General features: G+C 38.3%; 2 protein-coding genes and 1 long non-coding RNA gene across 3 annotated transcripts; all 3 read left to right on the top strand.

Moving 5' to 3' along the window:
* The first annotated feature begins 461 nt into the window (after positions 1-461).
* On the top strand, positions 462-2,597 carry hoxd11a (homeobox D11a). Its single transcript, XM_078551361.1, has 2 exons — positions 462-1,119; positions 1,680-2,597. Exons 1-2 carry the CDS (start codon positions 462-464, stop codon positions 1,910-1,912), a joined length of 891 nt encoding a protein of 296 aa, XP_078407487.1. The 3' UTR covers positions 1,913-2,597.
* Positions 2,598-5,009: 2,412 nt separating this feature from the next.
* LOC144686614 (uncharacterized) lies at positions 5,010-8,028 on the top strand. The gene is made up of 2 exons (XR_013577961.1): positions 5,010-5,097; positions 7,349-8,028. It is a non-coding gene; the product is annotated as an uncharacterized LOC144686614 (long non-coding RNA).
* Positions 8,029-10,357: 2,329 nt separating this feature from the next.
* On the top strand, positions 10,358-13,413 carry hoxd10a (homeobox D10a). Its single transcript, XM_078552045.1, has 2 exons — positions 10,358-11,119; positions 12,343-13,413. Exons 1-2 carry the CDS (start codon positions 10,381-10,383, stop codon positions 12,612-12,614), a joined length of 1,011 nt encoding a protein of 336 aa, XP_078408171.1. The 5' UTR covers positions 10,358-10,380; the 3' UTR covers positions 12,615-13,413.
* The last annotated feature ends 1,024 nt before the right edge of the window (positions 13,414-14,437 follow it).

Genomic DNA, 14,437 nt, shown 5'->3' with positions numbered 1-14,437 from the left:
TGTTTTTGCATTTTAAAATATAAGAATTTCCATGCTGCCTATTTGGCAGAACATAGTTTTATGTTATGGACATGACCTCAACAGTTAATGAAACAGCGCTGATGTTTTTGATGTTTCCAAATATAGAAAGGTATCTGTGACAGACTGTGGTGTGCAGATTAAATTATTTGTTGCTGTATTTGCTTTATCCTTAGTCACAGGGCAAATCCTTGGCATTGGGAACCTAACGCAGCTACCTAGCACAGCCTGAAAGCCGATAGGCTAATTTTGAGAGTATTACCTTCGAGTTCCAAAGGATGGATCTTAATGACCAAAACTGATCTATGGTAATTTCTACATTGGATCACATGACTCGTTTACCCTTAGAATCAATCAAGATGAATTGCACGTCAGCCTGCGTTCCCAATTTTTTTTCTGTCGCCGACTCTGTTCATACGCTTTTCGGGTAGAATAGATGGAGCATGTTTAACATCATCAATCCTGATAATTCGTCCTCGCAACTCCGAAAGCAAAATATGACAGAGTTTGAAGACCGTGGTAGCTGCGCCTCGAGTATGTATTTGCCCAGCTGCACGTACTATGTTTCAGCCCCAGATTTCTCGTCAGTGTCAACATTTTTACCGCAGAGCACTTCTTGCCAAATGACATTTCCTTACTCCTCTAATTTAACCCAGGTTCAACCTGTCCGGGAAGTGGCGTTCAGAGATTACGGTTTAGAACGTCCGACGAAGTGGCATTACAGGAGCAACTATGCCCCTTATTGCTCTGCAGAAGAAATAATGCATAGAGACTATATCCAACCACCGACCAGGACAGGAATGCTGTTTAAAAACGATTCTGTGTACAGCCAGCGTGGAAGTTCAAATCCAGCTTGCAATTTCTACACTGCAGTTGGCAGGAATGGAATTCTTCCTCAAGGTTTTGATCAGTTTTTTGAGACAGCTTATGGGATTTCTGACTCCACTACTTATGAACAGTTGACCGAAAAGTCCGCGTCGACGTGCCCGAGTATCACAGCATCTGATAAAGTTTCTTCTGAGCAGGAGAAAGAAAGTGCAACCGAAAAAAGCACCGTCGAGTCCTCCAGTAACAGTGCGGCCGACAAAAGTAATCTATCCAGTAGGTGCAGTAGTAACCCGGGGTTAGAATACAGGGCCAACACATTTTGTCTCACAGATTTTATGTGAAATTTTATAAGCAGCCGAAGGATTTTATATACCCTATAAGATCTGCTTTAAAGCTGTAAAGGTTGTTTACGACGGGAAATCGGTTTAGGTGGGCTTTTTGAATATGCAAACCCACGAATAGTCGATTCTAACTTTCTATAATGATTTCAATAATGCCATTCCAATTTGACCGAAGGGTATTTCTGCTTCTGTTCATTGCAAATGCTTTTCTTTCATACTAACAAAGCGAGGTTTCACTTATGATTTTGCCCCCCTGCGACTGTTGCTTTCAATAGCGAAAATCAAACGTCATAAAAGAAAAAAGTAATTAAGCATATCCATTAAAAAAAAACTATCAAGAAATAAATGGTGCTTCCAGGGTGTATTTGACCAGTCGAACCAAGAACGTTATTTACATCGTTTGATGCCGAGTTTAAGTTCAAATAATGAAGAACACGTCTGTTGCTATATGATGCTTTGTAACCTTATTTTTTTTAATGTATTTCCCGCCAGCTGCTCTACGCTGCAGAAAGAAAAGATGTCCTTATACCAAATATCAAATTCGGGAACTTGAACGAGAATTTTTCTTCAATGTTTACATAAACAAAGAAAAACGCTTGCAGTTGTCGAGAATGTTAAACCTCACCGACAGACAAGTCAAAATTTGGTTCCAGAATCGAAGGATGAAAGAAAAGAAACTTAGCAGAGATCGCCTGCACTTTTTTACTGGCAATCCCTTACTGTGACTATGATACAACTTACTCTGGTGGATCCTCTTCGACCAACTCTCCATTGCCTTAGTCGATATTTATTTACAGAAGGTGTGACTTGCAAGTATGAGAGAATAGTTTTGTTGTTCTTCTGTGGAAAGCAGACTGTCCTTAATACGATCGACGTAGAATCGAATTTAAGGGTGACACGGTTGTGCAGGAAACACGGCCGTAATGTTTATTAGGGAACATTCTTACCTCAGTATTTGTGTTATTCAATTCCAACGGAACAGGCTTGATTCAGGGCGTAAAGGAGCAGCGTGCTCATTTTTAACAATAAATCGGGGTAATAGAGCGCTAAGATGGAGCAATCGTTTGTTCACAGCGATAGGTCAATCAGATAATATAGTATTTTCTATTTCTGTCGTAGTCATTGTATAGCCAAACTAACCATACTTGTTCAAGTTGTGTGTATCCCATGAAAAGAAGAAATGCATATTTATTATTTTACTTCTTCCATTGTATTAATTAACTATAACATACCGTAGCTAGAGATGTCGAAATTTGATGCCATGTTCATAATTCTGTTTTAAGGTTACAAGCTAGTTGACATTTCATGATAAATGCATGTTTTAGAATGTGTTTTGTCTCAAGTGAATAAAAGCCTTATAAGAAATCTTATCAATAAAGTTTTTTTTAAATGAATAGACGATTGAGTATACTAAGCAGACCAAAACTGGGACCACCAAATAATTCGGAAGATACAAGTGTTGTTTATCTCTGAAATACAGTGCACACATTGCAATTTACTGCATAAAAGGCAAAGTAATGCGGATGTTGGAAATCTGAAATATAACAGATGGTGCCTGATCTGCTGAGTATTTCCAGCATATTTTTGGTGTTTATATTACAGATTACTGTCCTGTTCATGTATTATGCGCCTCCGCGAACGTTTCTGTTTTAAATGGAAAAGCCGAAAGTTAACTTGGCGTTTCGCCTATAAACATGATAGTTGATTGCAATTTGTTTTTTTAATAATTGGATTAAACATATTGACGTCTGGAAGTTGATTAACAAATGTATTTCTATTGTAAGAAAAAAGGTAATGGCAACGTGTATTCAAAATTAAACTAAACTCCTACAGAGGGGAAGCACTTAAAGGTATAAACAACATATGATAACTTGAAGCGAACCTCAGTGTCCCTGCGACGCCGTAAATAGGGCTTCTCAAAACCTCAAAGCTTTTTTCCCCCGAAAACTAATCGCCAAGTTTCCGTGCCGCATGACACAGCATTGCTGTTTACAAAACCTTGAACTGTCTAGACAACATCGTAAAGTTCACTGCTCTAACCAGCTTAATGGCGACTTATTACACCTTCTCCCACTAAGAAAGGCTCCCGCACTATATACCAAACAAAAGAATCGAAAGAAATCAAAGTTAAATAGATTTTACAAAGGAATACGAACTCAAAGGCAAGTCAACTTATAAAGTCTAACATTCGAATTTAAAAAAAAATCTGGATCCCACCTAAGTTACATCAAACAAATTTGTTAAACTTAATGAAGACCAGGGTGATACTGACAAAGTAGCATCTCCTCGTGAGCATACTAAGGTATATTTTGAAAAGAGAATTCTTATAATGTTGTCTTTGAACTTCTATAATGTCAAGGTCATCACCTTTAACCTTTTTGAAGACATAGGCGCCTGGTGGCTGTTGGGTTGTTCTTGCAGCTTCCCTCCTAAAGTAAGATTAAAACTTTAACATCTATAACGTGTTACTAAAGTGCGCATGCTAAAGGCCACAAACAGTCCAATGTCAAAATAATGTTTTCTTAATATCTCTGCATTTGAGCAGAGTATTTGTGCTTTTCCATAAATTGCATTCAACAATATCCCCCAAGTATTTTTGTACAACGTTAATAAACACGGAGGCTCCTTTGTTCTTCTATGCTTAGCTGATAGGAACAACATCTTTCCATATAGGTCATTCTCATGCAAGCTGAACGAGTCAAAAATGTTCATCATACGTCCAAACACTATACCAATCACCCACGAGTATCTCGGTTTCCATGGAAATGAGAGAAAATGTAATTTACGACTCAATAGAATTTCCGATGCAAACCTGGCAGCTCGACTTTTTCTGTATCATTGTAATACACAATACTGACCTAAGTATGGTTTTACTGTTTGCGTATCTTACTTAAATTGCCATGACATATATATTTTGATTAAGCTTATTAAAAAGTGTCAAAACAGCGAGACCAGTTTACAGTGACACTCATTGCCAGGATGGTTAATTCTGCAAATAGCCACACGGCGGCGCAATGTAGCACTAAGTTCCAGCCCAGGCCAGCAATACTGTGAAAGTGGCTTTCAGGGATCAATATGAAAGAAACCGAAATAATGTAAGTATTCCAAACGATAAAGTTCTTCCTGCCATTTATCTGAAATATCATGTCGAAGTGTGGAATTAAATACAACTTAGTTCATTCCAGTCGTAAGTTTAACAAGTTTCTTGCTCTCTTCAAAGATTAAGGCTTTATTTTCTCGTCGTAATGAGTCCAAAATGAGTAAAATTAATTTCCCAATTACATTACTTGGATAGTTTTATCAGCATTTAATCGGTATATTCGCTTAAACTTGTTGATTGGATTTGTTGGGTGCTGATTGCACAAAGTTACAAAGTAATGGGGCCGAAGCAGCGCTTTTGTAGCATAACAACACAAAGATCAAATCAGACCTGGTGTATTACTTCTATAACAGTCCCAAAAAAAATGCTAAACAATGTAACAATAGGCGGAAATTGTTAAATCAAACAGCCAATGTTGAGAAAAATCCTAAATAGTTATTTCTGTTCACATCCTGGCGATGCGGTCGGCTCAACTGGCAACATGGTGTCTGAATCAGCCCATTCTCTGTACTGTTTCCCCCTTGGAGCGTCCCCTCAATCCAGTCAAATTTAACAAGGTTATGAAATGAATAGTATTGGACAGTCTAATAATATTCCGGTGTACATTTCACCTCGGTAATGACGTTATGTTAACTGCAGTTTCCTTTCTGTTTTAACTGGACAAAGGGATGCCGGTTACATCGCTGTTGCCCGTTAAATTGTTGCCCTTTTCTGTAAAAGTGGAAAGGATGCTGTCAGGGATGTTGACTTCGGCGAGAAAACTCAATAACTACCCCATTTTCTCAGTGTGGAAACCACGACTATTTGACGGTAATGTTCTGTGAACCTTTTAAGTGGAATCAAATGCACAGCCCGCTGGACATACGTAACAAGCAGGATTTTCAACTCTCTTTTACAAGAGTTTCAGCAATTTGAAATATTCTAATGTATGGAAAGAGATACTCTTTAATCTCATGTTGTAAAACAGAACGAACGCATTACTTGCAACATAATTTTACGTTCTCAAAGCGGCTGATCGCAGCAATTGCACTAATACCCGCTCCAATGGCATTAATACTTGTGTATTAAATGGGTTGTTCTGCTTTAAGCTTCCTATTTTCCCTTAAGAAGATTTCCGAACATGTGCTAATTGCCTGAACGTCTTTCCCTTTCTCCTGGCAAGGCTGGGGAGTTCTTACTTGTCAACCAGCTTCCATTCAGTTCCACACATTTAGTGAATCGTGTGATGAACTTTTATTTCGCGCTTCTTTTATTATTTTATTTTTAAATGACGAAAAACGGTTTTTGGAAAATAATTTTCCCTGTCCAGTTGTTTTATTGGATGATAATATAGTAATATTTTAATCAGATAAAACGCAGTTGAAGTACACGAACGTATATAATTTAAAACATAGGAAGGCTAATATTCCGATAGCTGCAATTGTTTATTGATACACACGATAGTTTGCAGATAGCAAGTATCACAATAGCTTACTTGATATGACAAGGAGTGAAGTGATTTAATTATGTTGGACTCAGTTGCTAGTAGTTTGCAATTTGTAGTCAGGCACAATGAAAGCGGCGGTCGTGTGCATTATAATTTGACTTTCACTCACAATTTAACTGAAAATATTCAGTGGCCAAAAATATTTCCGAAGTATCTACAGGCGGTAACACTAGAGAAACGTTTTGTTGTAGACAACTGTGGCGGCAAACAAAGTTAGGCTGACGAAAGCTTTACATGCACTTTAACCGGATACCCATGGATACCGGATACTCAGGCTGGAAGGATGCTTTCATTCAATCTTTTCTACATTTGTCTGATAAACTACACACAAAAGCGCCGAAACTAATGACACGAGCTTTATGTTAACACATTTAATTCTGAGTTCTAAGCGTGGCGAAACGGTCAAAAAAATTTCAAGGTGAAAGTGAAGGTGCCAAGTGCCTGGCGGTTTCATGGTCACAAGACCATACCAGTTTAGGCTAGTGGGATGTCTAACGGGAGAAATGTGAGCCTCTGTCAAAGCATAGGGCCCACAGCTTGGTTAACACTGTAAGATAAACAAACAAACAAAAATCCTACCTCAACATTTGCAGTGACTACAGTGATTTAAAATTATTCGGTCATTTTTTGGAGGGACATGACAAATGTTCTTTCCATTATGTTGTCTCATTTTGACAGTAGGATTGTTATTGGTGATGTGTGTGTGTGTGCGCGCGCGCGTACGGAAGGGGAATGTTGCTTGGTTTATATTGCAAATCGCTGCAAATGTAATACTTTATGTTCCTGTTTAAATCTAATATTCATTAAGCTTGCCTAATATAAAATCCTTCCATCAAATCACATTCCGCGTTGGCGCTTTAATGCATTACGAGATTTTAATTAATCTCCATCATTAGAACTAATTTAAGGAGGATTGTGTGTAACATTTCTCCCATAAACAGCTTATAACTACGTTATTAAACATTAAAGTATCGTTCGGAGACTAATCAGTCAGTTCACTTTCGAGCTGCTATTAATATAACCTTCCCTTTGCGAAACTTGGCTCTGCGTGTGTTGAGTGTACCCTCATGATAACTGTGTTTGATATTTAATCTTCTCCCCTGCATACCAGGACATTTTATAGTTCAAAGATTTCATAGCCGTTAATTCTCCTGCGTTTGCAGTCGTAATATTTTATGAGGGTATTTTTGGCATACTAGGGGTCTTATGATACAGGTTTACAGACTTATAATTTTACTTGAGCACATTGAAATTAACATTTATAGTATCATGCAAGACCGCTTGATACAATTAAATTGTTTTGTTTACTTGGCATGCAATTGGTGCAGTGTAAACTTAAGCGATGCTTAATGCGATAACCCGCTCCCATTGTGTCTTTAATAAACGTTGATACAATCAACGCCATGCTAGTGCGTAAATAGGCAATGTGTAGACGAGAATGTGAAAGCGGTTTTGTAAATTTAAAATGTTTCCTGCATAGCAATTTATAGCTGATAAACATATGCATAAATACAAATATACAGCGGTAATGCCTCCCTACGTAGTACTGTGGTAACTGATGTTGCTCGTCTTTAGCGTGCCCCGTACAATGTGACGGCAAATGTGAGGTACTAATAAATGGCGGCACAAGTCACGGCTCCTGAGCAACGTATTGCCTTGTGTTGAATGAAGAAGAAACACTTCATGATGAAAACACGTTTGAGCTATGCATTGCCTATTCTAACATCAAAGCATTTCATCTTTCGATGGTTATTCAATTTTGAGATCGCAATTTGTATATAAATACCAGTTTTATACTGTGAAGGCCTCAAGGCGCTGAGAATTCCCTTGTTCAAGGCTGCAAGTATCTGTGGAAATAGCGGGGCATCGGTTCTTGTCTGTCCTACTTGCAAAGTCACTGCCGCTAGCTTTTTCCTTTTGATCGCTTACAAGTAAAGTGCTCCCGCTGGCTTGACTTTGTTAGCCATGGATTTGATTATTGTTTATAACATGGTTGTGTAATAAAAGCACAATGTTGGCTCTCGTTCAACAATTCATTGTTTATGATAAACAAATCGTTGGGGTTAGTCTATTGCTTAGAACAGTTCTCAAAGTATCGTATTTTTCCAGATGTAGTCGTGGTATCTACATATGTATAATGAATAGTATCCGTTATCAATTGTAAAACAGCAGTGGCTAATTGTATTTTATTTTACTAGAATGTAAACTGCTTTTATGTTTGACGGAGGAAATAATAAAGAAGTCAAGAATAGAAAGTGGCATCAATCTTATTTCTGTATTTTGCACATATTCACCCATGTTACACATAAATGCGTCCAGGATTCCAAAAGCCCGGGAAAAGCAACCGTTTTTTCCTTTGTACTGCTACTCTTGCCCTTGCCTGGAAGACTAGTTTTACATCAAAGCATGTCTACTCCCATTTTTAATTAAGACAAGACGCTGAATAAATTAATCTAAATTTAATAAATTTATCAATAATGTATGATGTGCTCAACTGGGTACATTGCTCGCCCAGTCATATCACTGGTATTTTAGGTTGCTTTTTTAAAATTTAGCAAAATGATTTTACACGGAAAGAACATAGTTTAAGAACCTTCAGAGCCAAATCTAGTCCCTCTTGTAAGTCCTTTGCTAAGACAGGTTTGGCTGTTAAGAACGGGATTGTAATGTATCTTGGAGAAATATGAACGCTTTAGGATCCAGATAATTGTGTTTCTCTACCAATGCTCATTGGAAGCAATGTTTATGCGCCGGAGATAACTACACAACATCAAAGCGTTGTGAACGAAGTTCTGTCCTGGCTTAGAATCGCTGCAAGCACGAATCAAATGTAAACCTTAAAATGCAGGGACGCCATAAAGATTTGGACTACAAATTCTATCAAGTCAGAAATAATAATGTGTAAATAAACAGCCGTAAGTTATCTGCGAAAAGAATTATAGACATATGTGAGAATAACTTTCACGTCCCGCAAGTATTTAGAGCTTTCCTAATGTTTTGTTCATTTTCAATATTTGTAGAATTTTAGATAGTGCAAGACTAAGAATCACATAATCCGAAAACACCCGAAAGCTTAGGTTTACGTTTCAAAATAAATAGAGAAATGGGGACACCGTGACAGCCTTGACCCTGACACTGTCCCCTTCGCTCTTCTTTTTGCTAAGTGGAAAATCTCGGTGGTTTGGTGTGGATGTCACATTGCTCCTCCATAGCTGATGCTCGCCCTTATTTGGATTTTCTTGAACCCTAGCGGGTTCTACCTATGACCGGACGTGGACATGTGCTGTTAAATGGCAGATTTTCTCCTTTTAGAAAGTTCGAAAAATCGGTTGCGAATGAAGGCAGCACAAGAATGGAACTCCATCAACCACACTAAATCCCGAAAACAACAAGCACGGTCACTGCCAGCGTTGGAAAACAAACAAATAAGCGGCGTGCCTTCCCGTTGTTTTTCGATCGCCCAGTGCGGGGACATTCCCGGCCTATTTTGTAGAATGGATCTATTGACGATCAACAGCTAAGCCGCCCACCTGCAGCAGGGAGATGTGTTAGAATTCCAAAGTTAAGGTGGGATTTTTAGGATAGGGTAATAAACTCTGAACTTAATCATACTTATTAATTTTTTTAAAAAAGTGATGGCAAGATTCGCAAAATGCGTCTTTTCCTCATTGAGTGTGCAAATGTTTGAATGCAACCACGTAATGGAAGCGTGTGGTATCAACATCAGTAAGTCTGCTCTGCAACTACTGTAATGAAAAGAACAGAGCGTGAGGCAGTTTACAATAATTCAAATGTGAACACTCTTATGGCCGCTCCTAAGGATAAATTTTACTCATGAAGATTGGTTTTATTATACATTAAAATACTTTTACGTGCTTGCAGCTAAATAGAGTGTAGTTTAGCTCAATAACAGCAAGAATTTTATCAATGAATGCTGATAAGCCTGCACTATTTTGATTTCATTCATTGATTTCACAAAATGCTTGGTTTATATCAAAACAAAGTGCATGATCCGGCTGGTATACAGACAATAGGCGTGATGTGTAGAATGTATATAGTGAAATATCCTGGCAGCTCCGGGGTCCCTAAAACTACAAAGACGTTCAGATCATGAACCTGCTCTGCTCCGCACTCATTCCATATCGCCGACATTTTCTACTAAAAACTTCCCGATGGTCAGAAATTACAACGATTTTTTTCTTCGATCAATTTCCTTTTAGCCTTATCAAAAAAAGCTGGTGGCATTTTAGCAAGCGGAATGCTAATTATTTTCCGATCGATGGGCTGGGTAGAAATTATACAGCCTGAAGTATGAACATGATGAAAGGTTTGAGCCGGGGTCTGTGTGGAGCTTACGATGAGCGGGAGCGGGCGTCACTTTGGAATTGCAGTTGTAGGTGTCGCTGTTGTCCACAGTTAAGCTCAAATTCAACCGGCTGTGGGTCATGTGATATGCGGGGAGGTAGTGCTTCAAGGCCATTTTCAAATTCCATTGGCTCCGCAGTCATGTGGTTGTACAGAGGCATCCACAATTACACAGGGAATGTTTTGTTAGAGATGTCAGCTTACAAAGGACATCATCTGCCTTCTTCAAATTACTCTCCAAAATGTCCTGTCCCAGCAGCTCGCCCGCCACCAACTCGTTTTTAGTAGATTCCCTGATTAGTGCTTGTAGGGGTGACGGTTTCTATTCAAGCAGCTCCATGTACATGCCATCGAGCGCGGATATGGGAACTTACGGAATGCAGACCTGTGGACTGCTCCCGACCATGACTAAACGGGGAGAGGTTAGCCATCAAAACATGAGCATCAGCGTTCATCCGTATTTACCTCAGGTAGATGGCTGGGCTGACCCTTCAAGACCATGCCGAATTGAACAACCTGTTACTCCACAGATGCCCACGTGCTCATTTCCTGCTAGCATAAAGGAAGAAAGCACTTGCTGCATGTATAATTCTGATAAACGGGCAAAACTCAATCCTAACGCAATTCCCGCTTATCCCAGGCTGGTCTCCGAAAACTGTTCCATTGAAAACCCTGAAATTCCCATCCCGGGATATTTCAGACTCTGTCAAGCTTATCCTTTGGAGAAAAGCCTGGACTATAATCACGCTGGGGAAATCAGTTCAAACGTAATGCCGCAGCCAAATCTAGGGCTTATCAGTAAACTCCAGGTATCCAGCCAATCTACAGTGGAAAGGAAAATAATCGAGAAGCCAAACGCACAGGAATCCATTAAAGGAATATATGTGGAAACTCCTGAACTAAAGCCGAGAATAATGGAGGCCAGTGCAACCGCTGAGGAAGCCGAATCTAGCTCGGAGCTGTCGGACAATGAGACTAAAGGTGAGCATTTAAAAGATTTAATGTGAGCATGGCAGCGTCGTAAAGGGAATACAAAGGTTTGCATAGCCACTACAATACGTAACTTTATCATGGCAATATGTATGGCAAGGTATGTGTATTTCTGATCACCTAAATTTACAAACAAAGCACAAAGTCTGCATAATGCTGAATAAAAGGACAGCTTTCTTTTAATGCAATGAATTGTTGGGAAATGTGCTCAGCGATTCCATGAAATTATTAATGACGTAGCAAAGGCCAGCAAATCATTTACAGATGTCAGTATAACATTGATAGTTTCATCTTGGCATTGGAATGTGTCATTTAATGCGAGCCCTGGATGAAACTTTTAGTGCCGTACACCACATACAATATATTAAAGGCAACTATTTATATATTTGGCACCACGGCGCAAGCTCAGTTGTACTCGCTCCATTGTGGAAAATAAGTTATTTGCATCATTTGCTGGACTGGGAATAGCGGCTGGGAAAGTGTTGGCCGCAGTTAAAATTGTCGCTTTCCCTTGAACAGTTCATGTTAGATACGTAACATATTACTATAAGCAGTGATAAAAGTTCCATTCGTAGAATGTGAGATATTACCAGCGCGTATAATCATAAATTCCAATTAACCTGCTCTATAAGAGGCACCGATAGTATGTTTAATAGCCTAAGATTTACCTCCGGAATTATTATCATGGCCACATACGTCTGTATTGTCAGGATTTCACAATCAGTAAATTTTGGTTATGAAGTTGAGAAACGACCTATTGGTGAAAATCCTATTGGTGCACTGCAGCCCATAGCTTTACATTCCGTTCACAAGTAACAACATTGCCTACTAATCATCCAATGTTAACAAATTGTCTGTTTCCCGTGCATCTAAAATCGCTCTGGCATATATTTTACAATTCACAAAGAAACCTGTCCCAAAATGTGCATTACAATAAATGGTGTATTATATAATACTATTTGTCAATCTCCAAAAGCATATTTTTAACCTCCTTGATGTATTAAGCGATTTTCTCTTTGAATTGCACCAATTTATGTGCGCATTTGTTTGACAATTTAGCAACAAGTAAAGAGCATGTATTAGGTTGCTGCAGTATGTGCATAACGTAAGATGTCAGTTTTCTGTACAACCACACTGGCTGAGACTGATTCGAAGTTTAGTTTTTATAGAGGCGTGTTTGCTAAAATCTCACCTCTTATTTCTTATTATGATAGAAGAGCTCAAAACTCCGATAAGCAACTGGCTAACAGCAAAGAGTGGAAGGAAGAAGAGATGTCCTTATACAAAATATCAAACACTGGAATTAGAGAAAGAGTTTTTATTTAATATGTACCTGACTCGTGAGCGCCGTCTAGAGATAAGTAAGAGCGTGAATCTGACCGACAGACAAGTCAAGATCTGGTTTCAAAATCGGAGGATGAAGCTGAAGAAAATGAACAGAGAAACCCGAATTCGAGAACTGACCACTAACCTCACCTTCTCATGAGCGTGGAATACGGATTCCACCGTGATTCAACACACTTGATACTGTGGCGGTTTACTGGGGACCTTAGAACCTTGCTGTTTGCCCACTCTGGGATATTGTCAATTATTCTGATTTGACCATTTTAGTGTTATGGTTGTTTGAAAGTACAATTAGCACGTTTACCGTAACAAGAATATTTTCTAAGAAATTGTCCTATCTAATACGCGACAAATTATTTACTTTGTTTAGTAAGTAGATCTTAAGTTATTTGACATGCTGAAGTTATTCGGGCAATTTGAGGCAAGTGTGTTGTACACCAGAACATCACATTTTCCAAAATCACTACATTCAGAAAAATTACATTTATTTAGTAATTGCAAATCAGATGTGACAATACCATGAGCAACAGTATTAGAAACACACGATTTGAATTGCTTATTACAGAGTTACTCTTAAACAGTGGTCCCATAAAGTACAGTGTTAAAATAACAGGTCTGTAGGAGACATTCTTAGATCCATTTTTGGAGTATGTGATGCAGTCGTGATACAAATTTTCATGTCTATTTATATGCATGTGTCTGTTGCACGTATATATATAGTATATATATATATATATAAATAAATATAAATATAAACAATAAATCCTAAGTTAGATTTCAATTTCTTCAATCCATTTTGCAATTTACGAAGCCTTCGCCAATTGGCGAAATTGTTACTCGTGGGCACTTCAAGGAAAATGATTTAAACGTAATACTTTTCACAATACTTTAAAGGTTTAATAAATTTAATGTAAATGTACAATATAGATATAAATCCAAATTCCTTTCCTCATATTTCAGAACATTGCGTTCCCGTAATCTTCAACCGACCAGCGCTAAATCATTAAATGAGTTCGATTCTAAATTAAAGCAAAGGGCAAGATTAGACCGACAGTGCGCCCAGTTTGATACAAGTAACATCATTGTAAACATACGCATTTATTTATCAAATTATTATTTATTGCGTCTGTTGGCTTCTATTTTTTTTAAAAAAAACCATGTAGAAGGAACTTGTCCAAGAAGCAAGTACATATTTCTTTATCGAAAATGAAAATACTGCGGTCGCTGAGAATCTGAAATATGAACAGAAAATGCTGGAGACACTCAATAGGTCAGACAGCATCTGTGGAGCGGGAAATAGTTAACCCTTCAGGTCGATGGGCCTGTTTCCTTCTCCACAAATGCTGCCTGACCTGCTGAGTATTTTCAACATTTTCTGTTTTTATTACAGATTTATTTATGTTTTGTCTCTTCGGAGCTGCTATGCGTCAATAGGAATCTATATTTCCTTTATGATTATGAGCATAAACCTTCTACTGGGACATAAGCGGGCACTATCTGAACTAACAATTGAAATTTATAATTTAAACGTTAAAGTTTGCTATAGAAATATGTACGGAAAATAATAATCCGCTTTATTAACGAAAAAACGTTCACGGTTCAGTGCTTGATTATTTGTTTATTTGGGTTTAATCTTAACCAGGATATCAAAACTACCGTTCTAATGGCGTCCTTGGCGTTAATAAACAGAAGCAACGCATCTAAGACTAGTTATTCCGACATGTTCAATGCAAATGGCAATTATTATGCTCACGTGTTATTTTTATCCTGTACGAAACACAGGCTATTTAGTTGCAGTGAGGGTCAAACAGCGTGAATTCAGAACTCCGTTCTTTCTGGATGCGCAGCTGCATCTTGTAAATGTCACCCGCGCCGATAAGGGGAATAATTTTAGTAAAATGGTGAGGTCTTTGCTATTTTTAGCACACCGCGTAACGAATTTCACAGTTTCGTAATATTTATTAA

This window comes from Cetorhinus maximus, chromosome 11 (assembly GCF_964194155.1).
Source record: "Cetorhinus maximus chromosome 11, sCetMax3.hap1.1, whole genome shotgun sequence".
NCBI lineage: Eukaryota > Metazoa > Chordata > Chondrichthyes > Lamniformes > Cetorhinidae > Cetorhinus > Cetorhinus maximus.
Note: the sequence above shows the minus strand (reverse complement) of the source record. Positions and strands in the feature narration are given on the sequence as shown.

Excerpts from the sequence above, each read along its gene's own strand:
- hoxd11a (XM_078551361.1), top strand. The coding sequence starts at position 462 with ATGTTTAACATCATCAATCCTGATAATTCGTCCTCGCAACTCCGAAAG. Across the intron at positions 1,120-1,679 it reads CGACAAAAGTAATCTATCCA|CTGCTCTACGCTGCAGAAAG; the intron begins GTAGGTGCAGTA and ends ATTTCCCGCCAG.
- hoxd10a (XM_078552045.1), top strand. The coding sequence starts at position 10,381 with ATGTCCTGTCCCAGCAGCTCGCCCGCCACCAACTCGTTTTTAGTAGAT. Across the intron at positions 11,120-12,342 it reads GTCGGACAATGAGACTAAAG|AAGAGCTCAAAACTCCGATA; the intron begins GTGAGCATTTAA and ends TTATTATGATAG.